This window comes from Eublepharis macularius, chromosome 8 (assembly GCF_028583425.1).
Source record: "Eublepharis macularius isolate TG4126 chromosome 8, MPM_Emac_v1.0, whole genome shotgun sequence".
In the NCBI taxonomy this organism is placed as follows: domain Eukaryota; kingdom Metazoa; phylum Chordata; class Lepidosauria; order Squamata; family Eublepharidae; genus Eublepharis; species Eublepharis macularius.
In genome coordinates, this window is record NC_072797.1 from 18,733,073 (window position 1) to 18,748,547 (window position 15,475).

The 15,475-nt window shown below is 42.4% G+C and overlaps 1 protein-coding gene across 2 annotated transcripts in view; it reads left to right on the forward strand.

The window, feature by feature from the left end:
* The window catches only part of WDR7 (WD repeat domain 7), a 252,690-nt gene that overhangs the window by 56,137 nt on the left and 181,078 nt on the right, over positions 1-15,475 (forward strand). For both annotated transcript variants that reach the window (XM_054986975.1, XM_054986974.1), the window contains 2 exons: positions 1,731-1,849; positions 5,695-5,818. In XM_054986975.1, the coding sequence (XP_054842950.1) occupies positions 1,731-1,849; positions 5,695-5,818 (243 nt within the window). The remainder of the gene's footprint in view (positions 1-1,730; positions 1,850-5,694; positions 5,819-15,475) is intronic.

Sequence of the window (15,475 nt, forward strand, 5' to 3'; positions counted from 1 at the left end):
TTGTGCTTAGGAGTTATTTTTCAATCTCGTTGCTATGGCACTGCATATGCAGAACAGTTCACCATATGTTTGGATCCACCAGTGTTGGAGTAGATAGTTTTCCACTGCCGCTGCTCTTCCAGTGCACCCATAGGGAAGGGAGCACAGTACACTCAGCAAGATGTAACCTCCTGTACTCTGACCCCCCTTCCGTAACATTTTTTTGTCCCTGTTGCATGTGGTGACAAACCAGTGCTTTGATATTACCCACAAAAGACGTTGCTTGCTGCTAACTACACTGTAGTGCGATTGTGGTGTGGCTTGTTGAAGCTTGTGGATGCAGGACCAGGATTGCAGCCATTTTGTGTGTTTTTGTCTCTGTGCGTAGTTGTGTTGTGATAAACCTGTAGCATGAAAAATGATGGAAGCAAAATGGAAGAGGTATTTTTTTTAAAAAAATAATGCATGTGTCTTGTAGCCTATGCAATGAGAGACACCAGCATGTTTTAAAAAGCTCTCTCTGTGTGTGTATGATTGTATTAAGCAGTGATTGGATACTATGTGGTTTTGGCTTGGGGATTAAGACTGGATATGAGTTTCTTTTGGTGGTATGATAAATCACTGGGAAGGAAGCAAGGGGATAGAGGGAGGGAAGAGATGCTGGCATTCTTCATTTGATGGCTCTCGGCACGCAGGTGGTTCTTTTTCTTTTCTGGTACCACCAGCTTTCTTTTGATCTCAGTAAAGGGTTTTGTTAGCTGCGGTTTGCAAACCCCTTGTCAGTATGCGGTTACAGAAAGATAATTATTGAGAAAAGGTGATGCAATATGCCCCATTTTAACTTTTTCATTTGTGGCGCACTTGCTTGCCTGGAATCTGGAAAACGTTTTACTTTCTGTATACGCCTTTGAAAAAAGAATAAAGGAATCCATTCCTTCATTCCTTTTTGTCTGAATGGCTTGCAGTCTAAAGTTGTAAAAAGCAGCCAGTGACCCTTGCTGGGAGATGAGTAAGACAGGTGGAGACAAAGACAAAAAGAAGTAATAAGATTATAATAAATGTGGTTAACATAATCCTCAGTTAATTTGATTAAATGATCAGGACCAGAGATTCAGGTGCAAATACATACTAAAGTAAGTTCAGTTGTACATTGTTTAGTGCAGTAGCAACCTTATATAAGGCTGCTTCCATGTGGCGGTTTTTCTTCATTTTGGATTTCAGACTGGAGTGCTTCTTGGAGCATCTACACAACAACATTCTCTAATTGTTAGTATACTCTTTCCCAAACGTGATTTTGCTGTGGACAATTGGGGAAGGTATGCCTTTTCAAGGAGCCCCTCGCACATCTGCATCATTTTCCTTAGCCCCCAGCAGCTGCCATTTTTCTAATTTGCCACTGGAGGACTTTTTTAAAGCTATAGCAGTTACCATATAGGAGGGAACCCTTCAGTGCCATGGCGCAGGGGAGGCAGATTCAAGGAATTTGGTGGCTGATAGAAGAAATTGTGTAGCAAACTTCCGTGTGAGAAGCTCTGTTGTCAGTGCAAGGGCCTCTGCATTTGCTGTGGTGCTTACGAATGCAGAACGGGGAATCTTCGCCATGTGAATGCAGCCTTAGTCTGAGATATACTTGTTCTTTACATGGGAACCATTGGCAATTCCTGATTGCACATTGCAAATGCTGATGAATAGCGTGGTGTTCAGTTACCTCTGTGATGGTAGGCTCATCTGTTTCACCTGTGTCTTAATAGGATGGAGTCAGCTTGCCGCAATGCACTGTGTGATGCTTCCGGACTTGTTGGGCCTGGATAAATTTAGACCGCCTCTCCTTGAAATGTTGGCTCGTAGATGGCAAGATCGATGCTTGGAGGTACTGTTTTATTGAAGGCGGAGGGGGCGGCAAATGAATCCGTTGGCCAATGCGGGAGGATATTTTTATACCGAATATATTGTTCCAAGAAAAATGTAATATAAATTCTGCCTTAAAGGTTGGATTTTATATAGAGGTATATGGAGTTCAATTTGTGGGTCAGTTTGGTAAAAACGGGGAGTTAAAATCCCTGCCTGACATCTGTATGTTGTAGTTAATGGGAAGCTCGACTTCGGGAGAGCAGGATTTAATGCAAAGGGCATGATGCATCTTGCCGGCCACTGGATGTCATCATTGTTCCGTCAGAACATGGGGAAGCCCTTTGGAATATAAAATGCCTCCCTTTCCCCTAAGCCGCAGACCATTTCAGCCAATTTGGACTAAGTCGTTCATAGTTTGTTTACTTTTTATGCTTCAGCAGTTCAATAACTGCTGCAGATTTATTTTAAGGCCTTTAAAATATTCTATTTAAAAATGCATGTATAGAGAGCACTGTACCCTTTATGTAACAGCTCAGGAACTTTCATTTCTCCACTGTATAATCAGTTCTTGAAATAAGATTTGGGGTTGGAGGTGCCTATGCACTTCCTTTTATTTATTTTTTTTTTTAGGAATGAGAATTAGCTGTTTGCCCTTAGTGACATTTTCATGTTAATAGTCACTTGATTTGGCAGATGATGGTAGATGAAAAATTCAAAGATGACATTCGTCTTCCCAGTGATTACTGTATTCAACTTTTTAGAACCATCTTTATTCTGGTAAAGAAAATAGCCCTTAGTGAACAGGCTTCTCATGCCAGTTCCTAAGGAGAGGCTGTTGAGTTGTTGTTGAAGGCAACTCCACTAGTCGGCAAATGAGGTTGGCATCCACTATTTTTGGTAAATGACTGTCTGGCCTTGACACCGCATCTCTGTTGTTGTGGCCAAAAAAAAAAAAATGTTGATTGTGCAGCTTTAAAAAGAAATATATGAGGAGCAGACCTGTGACATTTACAGGGCAGTTTTGCACTGGCTCCTCAGCTTAATTGAAAATATGCTGCTGGTTTTGTGCAGTATTGGCGGTGTTTTGTGGCACGTACAGCAGATGGAAGTCTCTGGGTTTGTATCCTGCCTCGTTCCAAGAGCTTGGTGGGGGAGGGAGGTTTATTGTTGCTAGGGAAGTCATCGCAACATTATGAAAACTTCAGTTTGTTTCTACAAGAAAATCAAGCTGATGGACAGGAATTGGGGAGAAGAATAGCTGGCAAACATGGAGCTTTGGAGGCTCACAAACCACTTTCCACCTTAATGGGGGTTTCTTGAATATTTTGAATTGGAAGATTTTCTGGCAATTGTTTCCAGTGCCCTGAATAGAACATAATCTTGCTTAAGTTTAATAAACAATATTCTTAAAAGTACCATGTGTTAATTTTATGTCAAAATGGCAGCAAAAACTTGAAGAGGTTTGACTGGGTGGGAGGCAAAAGTGTGATTTAAATATGTTCAAACAAATTCAACAATTTATGTGAGCATTATTTTCACTGGAATGCTATTTCTGTACATTTAACGATGATATTGTATGTGCAAATGCAAGGAACGGCTTGAAGCCACTGAGGTCTATTGATGCACTAATTCTGGCACTTCCAAAGAATTTGATAATTCCACAGCAGACTGATAATTACAATTTCTTTTCTGCCATAAGAAAGGACAAACATGAATAAGAATGTTAGCTTTGGTTTTAATTTGACCTGCACAGTCTGCTAGGTGAATTCATAACTTGTATTGCTTTTTGTATTTGGATATGCATTTTTGTTTTTAACCCCCTCCATCCCAACTTCATGAAACAGTGAAATGTATCTGTAGACGATGTCACAATTCCTATGGATAATCACCGGGGGGGGGGGGGGATTACTTGCAACTGCCAAGCTTGATCAATACTGTATTGGCAATGGCATTGGAGTTAATTTTATGAAACGATGAAATTTTAGGAATTCATTGGTGGAAGTGATTTATATTTCTGTGGAAAACTTTCCATTTAAAAAAAAATTATTTATTTATTTAGATTTATATTCCATTTACCCTGCATCCGAGCTCAGCGCAGTTTATAACCAAAAAAATATATAAAATCAAACAGGATAGCGTAAAAATATAAAAACATCAGTATACAATTCATTTATTGCACAACCCTCCAGTTCATTGCTTCATAAATTAAACTCAATGAATGGATATCTGATCTTCATGTTAAGCAAGATACCATTAATTTTAGGAAGTTAGTGGCTCCATACTGAGTTGGAGTGGCTGGGAACTTTTGAACTCTGGCTAGTATATGCTTCCTGTTACTGTTGTGGTTAGAGACCTTCTTCTTGGTGGCAGTTTCCATTTTTATTCCATAAACTTGGAAAGCTGGAAAGAATATCATACCATCTTGGAGGCTGAATGATAGTTACATGGGATGGAGTCACATCGCTGGCTTTGCCTTGTCCATATGGTGCCTCCATCAACACATTACCAAAACAGCATGTAAAGGGTCTATGCTGATGCCAGTGCATGAGTTGCTGAAGACTTTCTGATGGTTGTAGCTTTGGCTGAAAACAAAGACCTTGTGGCAAACTCTGTGTGCTTGAGTGAGCAATAGAGACATTTGGGACCATCCTGGTAAAGTGCTGTTTATGTTACCACTAGACATGGGCACGAAACGGAAAAAAACCCAAAATGAGAGGTTCATGTTTTGTCATGTTTCACAAATCACAAACCACAATTTTTTATGAAATTGATCCGTTTCACAAAACGATTTGTTAGTTTCGTGATTCATCAGAACCAGGGGCATTTCAATGGGCCCCTTTACCCAGAGATGCCAGAGAAAGACAAGCAAAGAATAAATAGAGGCCTCAGTCAAGCTAGGCCTCAGAGCCAGGCACAGGCCTGAAGATGGGGTTGGGGGGGTTGGGTTGGAACTTGGAGAAAAAAGGCACCCTCACCCAAAAGACCTTCCCAGCGAGCTCTCAAATTCACTCTCCCTCTCTTCCCAAAAAGCCAAATGCTTCTCCAAAACTCTCTACTCTCTCTCCCCAAAAGCTTCCAAATCCACTCTCCCAATTCCTGCAACAATTCCTCCCCCTCTCTCTGTCTACTGGAACTGAACCACGAGGCAGAGAGAGCTGTGCTTTAAATAAGAAATGCTCACATAGAGCAGAACAGGAGCCCTTGGGTGGTTGGCAGACAGACCTGGCCATCAGGGTTTGGAGGGAAGAGATTGGTGTTCCCATAGCTACGGAAGGCCCATCTCCTCAGTTGCCTAATCCCGTGCCCCTTGCTGTATAGAGCAAACTGGGAGATCTCCTGTTGGCAGGAGGAGCTGCCTATCAGGGTTTTGAGGGCTAAGATTGGGGTTTCCAGGACAATGAAAGGTCTGCAGACTTTCCTGGCCTCCATTGCCTAGGGAATCAATAGATGGGTGCCAGCCTTATGAAACATTATTCATAATGTTTGGCATTATGAAACAACCACGAAGCTTATGAATTGGCCAAAAAAGTTGTAGATTTTGTGAAAAACACAGCCCCACGAATCACGTTTTCGCGAAGCATGAAACGGCCCAATTCATCATGAAATTTGAGTTGTATTTTGATTGGTGCCCATGTCTAGTTACCACTTGTTGCTTTGCCTTGATGAGTCACAATTATTGGCCAAAATAACAGTTGCTATTGTATCACTTCCTGGTTTTTTTTCTTCCTCTAAAGTTATTTTGTAAAGTTACTTAGTTTTGTGAATTGAAGATGCTCTTTAAAAACTCATCCCAGCACTTATCACTAGGCATTAGAGATAGGTATGACTAATCTTTGCAAATGCATATGTTGCTTGGATTTGCAGGTGAGAGAAGCTGCCCAGGCCTTGCTGTTAGCAGAACTGAGAAGAATTGAACAGGCAGGCAGGAAGGAAACAATTGATATCTGGGCTCCTTACTTACCACAGTACATGGACAGTGTTATATCACGTAAGTATTTTCTATTACCAAACCTAAACTTGCTTTAAAAAAACCCTTTCCTGTTAAAATAATTAGAGCTATAAATATGTATCACAGGAGAAACTTGATTTTATTTTGCGTGTTGGCTTGAGTAAAAAAGGGAGACTTATAGCAGTGTTCCAAGCTATATTAGTTGCCAAATAAGGAGTGACACATGTTACATGTCATGATGCGCACATCACACAAATGTTGCCATAACTTCCTGCCACCACAGTGGGATGTGGCATCACTGTGCAAAGCTATAGCATGACACAACAAAGGATGAAGAAGCAAGACTGGATGAACTGTTACTTATTTTCTTATTCTGGGGTGGAAGATGGAGATTGTTGACAGAATTGGGCAACATGAAGGCAGACAAAAAGGTCTGTAACAATGGGGGGAGTGTTTGTGGGACCAGGAATCAACCATTGCAAACTATTTTGTTGATCTAAAGACTGAGGTTTCAATATTTGTAAGCTATTTAGTCAGTTCTTGCTGTCAGTGAAAATGGGGGTAAGGGGGACGTTCAGCAGGTAAGGACATGATGCGGCAGCAAGGGAAGTGGTCACCATTCAGAGGGTTCAACCTAGTTTAAGAATGGCTGATACTTAGGACCATAAATGCATTTCAGCCACCATAAGGTCTGTGAAGTCAGCTTTATGTTATTACATTTGGTAATATGCGTCTTGCCATTAGAAAAGCTTAACCAGCACGTTCCTCATGCCTATCTGCTGCTGCTGTCTGAACTAGCAGGATTATTTCAACTCCAAAATGTCTCATTACCAATGTTGATTTCTCCACACCCACTACTCCTCTGCATACCTCACCCTATCCAGTCATGCCTGCTATTGTCATTCACCGGCTATTGTCATTCAGCATCTGAAATCACTTCACTTTCTGAGATATAAAGACAGATGGACTCACGTTCTAGCTGTATCTGAAGAAGTGAGCTGTGACTCACGAAAGCTCATCCTCTACCACACATTTTGTTAGTCTTATAGGTGCCACTGGACTCTTGCTCTTTTCTACTGCTGCAGTGCAGACTAATACAGCTTCCCATCTTGATCTGTCTCCAAAATGAATGCCATTATCGAGTGCTTATGTCAGTTCATACAAAGAAATTAGATCTAACGCTTAGAATTTCACGGTTACCTCCACCACCCATTACTTCTCATCTGTTGTTGTTCATTGATAACAAGCACCAGATAGTGTTCTGAAGCCCAGTTATATCTAAAACAGATCCTTGTAAATCAACATTGGTATGATATACTTTATAAAATTTACTTTAGAAAATCTTACAGAGCTTTCTAAAAAATGTAGCCAATACAGGAAAGACCCTGCTCTGTCCTCCAGCTATCTGAATGAAAAACTACTTGAATAGAGTAGATTCTCCTGTAGATCTTAAATCCTTTTTGTGTGTTTGCAGTTTAGTGAGTAGTCTTGATCCAGTGAAGATTAGGGTATGTAGAAAACGATTTTACTCGTGCAGCATCTGTGACCACAGCTGGAGCTATCTGTTGCATTCGGCTTGCCTTTTGCAGCAATTGTTGTTTGGTCCTTTTGAAAGGTTCATGCAAATCCGTACCTCAGTTTCCCAATGGTTCATGAGTTCAGAAGCAAATATATTTGTGCTAATTAAATGAATGAGTTTCATTTGTACTTGAGTCAATATTCTGAATTAAGTTTAGTTATATTTCATCCTGAGCTACCTTTTGGTGGTTTTCTTGAACCCATGAATATATCAGTCAGACGTGACCCAAACATCCATCTAGAAATGAAAGATGTATGTCTATGGAGTCATTCCAAGCAAGCTTTGTTAGTTAGCTTGTTTTGCTTTTATTGGTAGATTACAATTTGTTTATTTCCAATAGACATTTTTATGACATGAGAAATGCTTTACCCAAAGGAATTTAATTTCCTTTCATCAAGAGTGCTTTGTATCTTAAATGCCAATTGATTTTTTTTGAAAGATATATAATGATCTTGTTAAATCTTGAAGAGGATACATCATCTAGCTTTGCATGGTGTTCTGCTGTATTGTTTCCAAGAATAAGTTTGAATAAATACAGCCTTAAAATTTTGACCTTATGACCAACAATAATTTGTTAAATCCAAAAATGAATGAACTCCTAACTGGTGGAAAATGTGTATTTGAATTTTTTTTTTATTATTCTTTTATATCCCACCTCTCTTCTCATTGGGGATCCAAAGCAGCTTATATCATTCCCGTCTCCTCCATTTTATCCTCCTAACAACCCTGTGATGTAGGATAGACAGAGTGTGTGACTGGCCCATAGTCACCCAGCAAGCTTCCATGGTGGTACAAAGATTTGAACCAGGGCCTTCCAGTTCCTAGCCCAGTGCTCTAACCACTACACTATACCAGTGCTCAGGTTTTTAAAATATCTAGCATTTTTCATATTCATGTGAAACATGTAACTTTGCTGCATGGGGATACTTTTCTCAAAACCATTTTCCACCATCCTGATTAGGATGCGCTTAGGTACAACTTGATGGGAATAAATGCTCCAGTTTATTTTAACGAAATTTTAAAACCTTTGCATTCATCCTGAGCTGGAACCTGTTGTGCTTTCAGCGCTATCACTAGGAGCTCAGTCCCCGCTCTCCTCCACCCCATCCGTTTCCATTCCCCCCAATTTATCGGCTGACAGCAGATCGCGCAGCTGATAGCGGAGCCTTTCTCAGGTTCCAGGCACTGCTGTCTACCTGCTAGTAGCTCTTCTCGAATTATACCATCGTGCGTGGGCGTGACAGATATGTATTGAGAATTAAACGCTATCTCTAAATTAGGCCAGTAAGATTAGTACAGACAAACCATCCCATGGGGAGAATCCAGAGACATTTTCAGTAAGAAACATTCAATTTAGACATCATCGTAAAACAAGATTAAGTAAGTTTAACTATGGTTTTTACCTTCAAAACCCTCCACAGCCTGGGTTTGAAAGATATTACATGTTGTTCCTAGTTCATGTCTTTCAGCACCTGCCAAATTTCTATCCCCTTCAGCCATTACCTTTTTTCCTTTAGCTCTACCATCTTAGGCCGTCTGAAAATCTTTTGTCCCTTCAAAAGACTTCTTCTGTTGTGGCCTTTATGTCCCCCTAGAATGCCAGCTCTTGTTTTCTTCACATTTCTTCTAACCCGCCCCCCCCTTTCCATGCTGTTTTTAGCACAGCCTCCCTTCCCTACATAAACTAAGCCTAAGTACCTCTAACTGGAACAAATGCACGTGTTTCTCTTTAACACATGCAGCTGCCTTCGACTGAACCAGGGCACTGGTCCATCAGCATCAGTATTGCCTGCTCAAGATTGGCAGCAGCTTTCCAGGTTCCAGTCTACTACCCGAGCCTCTTAGCTATACCCAAGCTGCTTAACTAGATCCACTAGGGTTGAACCTGGGAGTTTCTGCATGCAAAGCAGGTTCTCTGCCACAGAGCTCGGGCCCCTTCTCTTGTTTGTTGCCTTCCATTTCTCCTATCCCTTTGTTGCCTCCGTTATGCTCCGTGGAGCAGGGTGCTGTTGGCTTGCCCTGTGTGGATCGTGCTATATAAATAAGTATGCAGCCATGCAAGCTGTTGGCAATCCCGATAGCAGTGCAGTTTCTCTCTGATTATTGATATGCTTGTGTGAATTTGAATGAGTGTTCATGGTGGGACCCAAAGCCGTCCACGTGTGGCATTTTGAGCAGTCATTCCCATCACGTTGTACCCAAGCTCTTCCTAATCAGGATGGTCAGATTCATCCATCTGTCACTAGGAAAATGGTTTTGTGAAAAGTATCCTCATGCAGCACAGTTAATGCAGTTTACGTTAATGTGCTCTCCACCTCCTGCTGCATCCACTAAGCCCCCCCCCCAATGCTTCTCTGGGGCTACATGGAAGCATTAGAACAGCACGTGGGGCAAAAGGAGAATCTGCTTAAAACAGCCCCCTCTTCCACTGATGGAAGTGCGTCCTATTAGCAGAAGATTGCCGTTGGGTCCAAGTCCTATTAATGAAAGAGGCTGTCTGTATGTCTCAATATGATGAACTCACACATGGGTGTGGATCACACAACATGAGGAATATGGAGCTGCTTGTACTGATAGAGCTCCAGAGCCAACTTGTAAAACGACCTTAACATTCCCTCTCAGGCACAACCTTTGTCAATAGAGGTTGCAAATCCAGCTGTGTGTCGTGACACTGAACAACTGCGCGGTGTGTATGTATGAATCTCCTTCGTCGGTAAGAAATCACGAATTTTAAAAAGGGTTCATTTGGACTGTAGCTATTGGACGTATCCAGTTTTAAGGATGAAGAGGAGTCCTTTAGGACCTTAGAGATGAATAGGTTTATTGAAGCATAAGTTTTGTGGGCTGAAGCCCTGTGTGTGAGATGCATTAAGCAAATTCTCGGTTAGCAAAGCTAGATGTACATAAAGGCAGACACACAAAAGGCTGTGAACAGTGTTAGAAAAATATTTTTAACACCTTGGGTTGTCTTAGCTCTGTGGTAGCTGAAAACATTTGGTGCACAGTACTAAATCACAGCTTTAAAAAATCAATGGGTTTGATCCAAAGAATCATGTGTAGAAGAAAAATAGCTACTGCATAAAACTTTTGTGTTGGCCATTGCTCGTACAATGGCATTGCACAAAAACTTGTACAGTTTTAATGTTGCATTTATATTTGTGTGTGTGGATATATGTGTGTGTGTATGTGTATGTATATATAAAAACGATAATAGCAGCAGTTCTGCAAGAGCTCGCATAGGAATTCACTCAACATATAATAGATTCTGCAGTACTTCTCAAACTTCAACTTGAGTAAGGTGTTGTATAAGCACAAGTGCATGCAGCAGAGTGTCTTTGGATCTTTGCCGCACACTTTAGTGTGCACCACACTTCAGTGTGAGGCATCAGATGGTGTTTCCATGAATGGGAATACCCCTTTGCTCCCAGAAGGGGCATCGTTGGGTTCTCCTCTATATCTTTTGCTGAGTGCAGCCTGCTGCTGTTGTACAAATATCTTGGGTTGGGTAAACTAATAATAATTATTATAAAGGAGTGTAAAATGCAGCTGCATTCTTTGTATGCCTGCCTTCCTTTCTCTGCAATCTTTCATCTGCCAAATACCTGACTCGTTTTACATTTATTTTAGTGATTCTGTGGTCTAGTAACCTCTTGCTCATATTTTCCCACTCTTTATGTTTGCAAGTTAATTCTCTAAAAGCCCTGGCTGTATGCACTGATTGCTTCCTAAATTAGTTCAACACTTGACGCTTTGAAAATCATTTGTTGGGTATGGATATATAGAAAAAAACGGTGGGATTTAATCAGTGTAATGCACTGCTGTAGCTACACGTTGCTTTAGACGCATTACACTTTCATATACTGTAATTACTGTTTCTTCTGCGGTTGAACAACAGTTTGTCATTTTTAGTCCCTCTACTAAAGCCATGTGTGTAAAACCTCTAGAAGAACATGCGACAGCTTATGGGTCCTCTTCCACCAAGTCAACCACAGCTTGTTTAAATGTATAATTCAGGACACAGATGATACAGCTGTGAAATCTAGTTCCAGTTTTTCCCCATGTGACGGTTTAGAAATACACCTTTGTGTGTGTGTTTGAGGAATTTGGAGGCTTCCTTGCTGAAAATGTAAAATAGTGCCAACCTTCTAATGTTAACTGATTACATTTTGCCTTATGCATTTGCAGGGCTTTTTTTCAGGGGGAACGGAGTTCCAGAACCTCTTGAAAATGGTCACATGGCTGGTGGCCCCACCCCCTGATCTCCAGACAGAGGGGTGTTTGGATTGCCCTCCACGCCACTCAGCGGCGCGGAGGGCAATCTGAGCTCCCCACTGTCTGGAGATCAGGGGGCGGGGCCACCAGCCATGTGACCATTTTCTCTGCAGGCAACCCACTGAGTTCCACCACCTCTTTTCCCAGAAAAAAAGCCCTGTGCATTTGCGTCCTGACTCGGTCCTTTGCAACACCTCTCCGACCTCCTGACTGGGATATGGCTGTATCTGACAAAGGGCGCTTTGACTCTGGAAAGTTTATACCCTGGAAATCTTGTTGGTCTTTAAGGTGTTGCCGGACTTGAGTAATGTGAACTCCGTTGTTCACTTTTTTTTCACAGAAAAACTGGCATGTTGATGTTTTGGAAAACGGGTGTGTATGTGTGTTTTTTTTTTAAAGCTACATGTGTAAATTGTGCAACCCACTGACCGCAAATTGGGTCTCTTTGCCACTTAGCGTGAAGTGAGTTCTTGACTTAGGTCCTAGAGCATACCTAAGCTGCTCCTATGATTGTGCGTTCCAAGGGAAGTTTGATAGTGGTGGGGAAGGTGTCCGTCAGGAAATGCTCAGCAGCTGTTACTACTGTGACGTTCCTGCGACAGCAGGTTTTAGGACTGGGCCTATGGATAGCTTATTCAGTTATACATTTGAGAAAGAAATGGTAAAACTAAATGAAAAGAAAATGAAGGCCAGTGGACCCATTTCTATTTGGGGGAGACAACTGGATAAGCACACAAGATTTCTTCGAAGTTCCAGCTGCAGATGATCATATTGAATGGGCAAGCCAAATTTTAAGCTGATGAACGGCTTGCTGCTTCTGCTGTGTGAGCAGTTGTTGTATAAACGTGAAAGAAGTCCTCAGCGCTGCACGTGGCTCTCTGTGCATGTTAATAGCCCTAGATTTGATAAGGACTATATCTTTAGAAACAACCAGCCTCCTGCTCTTGAAGACTGCCATGTTTTTGGTATGCTTCTGTATGTTAGGTTAGCCATAGTGTTTGGTAGCTTTTTTTGGGGTGATAGATTCCAATTCTGAGGCAAGTGAAACTTTGTATGCATGAATACAGCACATTTTTGTTGGTTTCAGCTTGGTTCACAACGTAAAATGAGTTCAAAATGATCATCCAGTGTACGTATCTGATTTTTGCAGGTTTTATATGAAGCTCATAAAGCACGATCTGAAGGACTGTTATTGGTAGTTTGTACATGATAAGGTTAACCGCATGCTGTTATCACTTATATTTATGCCATCTCCATTTCAGGCTACATCCTTGACCTTCATTTTTATATTCACTTTTATAAGCCTTTTGGTTAATACCAAGTTTTTGATCTGGAGGTCATCACACAATAAAACTCACTAATAAAGCCTATTATCATTCTGTACATGGTATTATTATAGCTGGAAAGTAATTAATGTTTTTATCTCTCTCTTCAGTAAAGTTATAAATCGCTGGATTCATTGTAACATTGAATTTAAATATGGGCAGTTAAATTTGGTTTTTTAAAACAAAATTAGTGTGGATAGATTTACAGAAATATAAAAAACGAGGAGGGGATCCAGTCCTATCCTGTTCTTGAGAGAGAGGGAAGTCTCAACAGCATGAACCAGAGGACTGTATAGAAGAGGGGGAGTCTGTTTCCCTAAGGAGCTGTCCAAGCATTCAGTGCTGTGCAGCTACAGAGAAGATGGATCTAGCGTTCAGGGTTGCTTCCCATCTAACTCTGCTAACCAACTTTGCTTCCTTAAATTGGCACCGCGTGGCTGGATCCGAGCTTCCTGATGGACTGCTGATCATGGTACTCGATGTGTTCTTGCCTCCACTATGCCTTCCTTTGCTTTGTCTTTGCCACCCTCTGTTTAGCCTGCAGTCTAGTATTTATTTATTTTATTTTATTTTATTTTTAACCCGCCCTCCCCACAAGCGGGCTCAGGGCGAGGTACAACATTGATTAAAATACAACTTAAAATCAATCATAAAAACAGCAACAGATAAAATACTGTACCCCTTTCAGGGCAACCAGCATCAGTGGACTCTCCATACCCCTTGTAGAGGGAGACTGGTGGAATGATGGACAATGATGGAGTAAAATTAGCCTCCACCATATGCCTGGCGGAACATCTCTGTCTTACAGGCCTGCCTAAATGATACAAGATCCTGGCAGGCCCGAGTGTCCTCAGACAGAGAGTTCCACTAGGTTGGGGCCAGGACTGAAAAGGCCCTGGCCCTGGTAGAGGCCAGCTGAGCCTCCCTATGGCCAGGGACCACCAGTAGATGTTTTCCGGTTGAACAAAGTGCTCTCTGGGGCACATACAGGGAGAGATGGTCCCTTAGGTATGCTGGTCCCAGTCTGCTTAGGGCTTTATAGGTCAAAACCAACACCTTGAACTGGAACCAGAATTCTATTGGGAGCCAGTGAAGCTGCTGCAAGATAGGCGTAATATGTGTCCTACACGAAGCTCCAGTTAGGACATGCGCAGCAGCACTCTGGACCCGTTGAAGTCTCCAGATCAAGCCCAAGGGCAGCCCTGTGTAGAGCGAGTTACAGTAGTCTAACCTGGAGGTGACCGTTGCATGGATCACTGTTGTTAGGTCCTGGGCCGAGAGGCAGGGCGCCAGTTGCCGGGCCTGCTGAAGGTGGAAAAAGGCCACCCGAGCCACAGCCACAATCTGGCCCTACATAGATAATGAGGAATCCAAAATCATGCCCAAACTTGTAACCGATGGTATGGGCACAAGTGGTGTCCCCCCAAAGGTTGGGAGAAGGATCCCTGTCTATGGCCCAAGTACAGGACCTTCATCTTTGCGGGATTCAACTTCAGCCTGCTCTGTTCTACCCACCCAGACACGGCCTCCAGATCTCTCAACAGGGTGTCAGGGGCAGAGTCAGGTCGGCCACCCATCAACAAATACAACTGGGTGTTACCTGCATATTGATGACAACCCAGTCCGAAACTCCGCACTAACTGGGTGAGGGGGTGCATATAAAGATTGAACAACAGGGGAGAGAGTATCGCCCCCTGTGGGATGCCACACTCGAAAGGTTGGCATGTGGACAATCTCTCCCCCAGCGCCACCCTCTGTCCCCGACCGTGGAGAAAAGAGACAAGCCACTGCAAGGCCGTCCCACGAATCCCTACATTGGTGAGGCGGTGGGCCAACAACTCATGGTCGACTGTGTCGAATGCTGCTGAAAGGTTTAACAAGATGAGCAGCGCTGCCCCGCCCCGATACAGGTGCCTACAGAGCTTGTCCTTGAGGGCAACCAACACTATCTCCGTCCCATGACCCAGTATGCAACTCAGTCCTGTGGCTGCAGCTGGTGTGTGCCTTTGTGTATCCATAAGAACACTTTCCTGAATTCCATAACTCTAGGACACAAATTGATGAGGTGGTGGTGGTGGTGATAAAATAATGGTGTGGGTTGAAATAAATAGGAGTGTGCCTAGTTCTTCAAGGCTTCATTGAGTTCCATGCCGCAAACGAAATAGACTGTACCAATGGGTCTGGGATTGGAGGTTCCATTGGGTCTTCCCATAAACTGTCATCACCATAGTTAAGGAGGTAGCCTACCCCCACCCAAAATAGTCTGAGTCTACCATCTTACAGAAGCGATTCAATCCCTCCCCAGAAGTCCTTGCAAACTTCAGACTGTCTTTCAACTTACATTTCACTAACAGAAACCTTGCTTGGTGAGCCAGTATTACAATTCTTGTATTGAAGGTGGTGGTCAAGGCTGAGAGATGATAGCTTGTCTAAGGATACCCAATGATTTTTTATCTCCCATGAGATTTGAATTGGAGACTGCAGTTCACAGCCAGTTCTTGTTAAATACTGTTGTAGTAC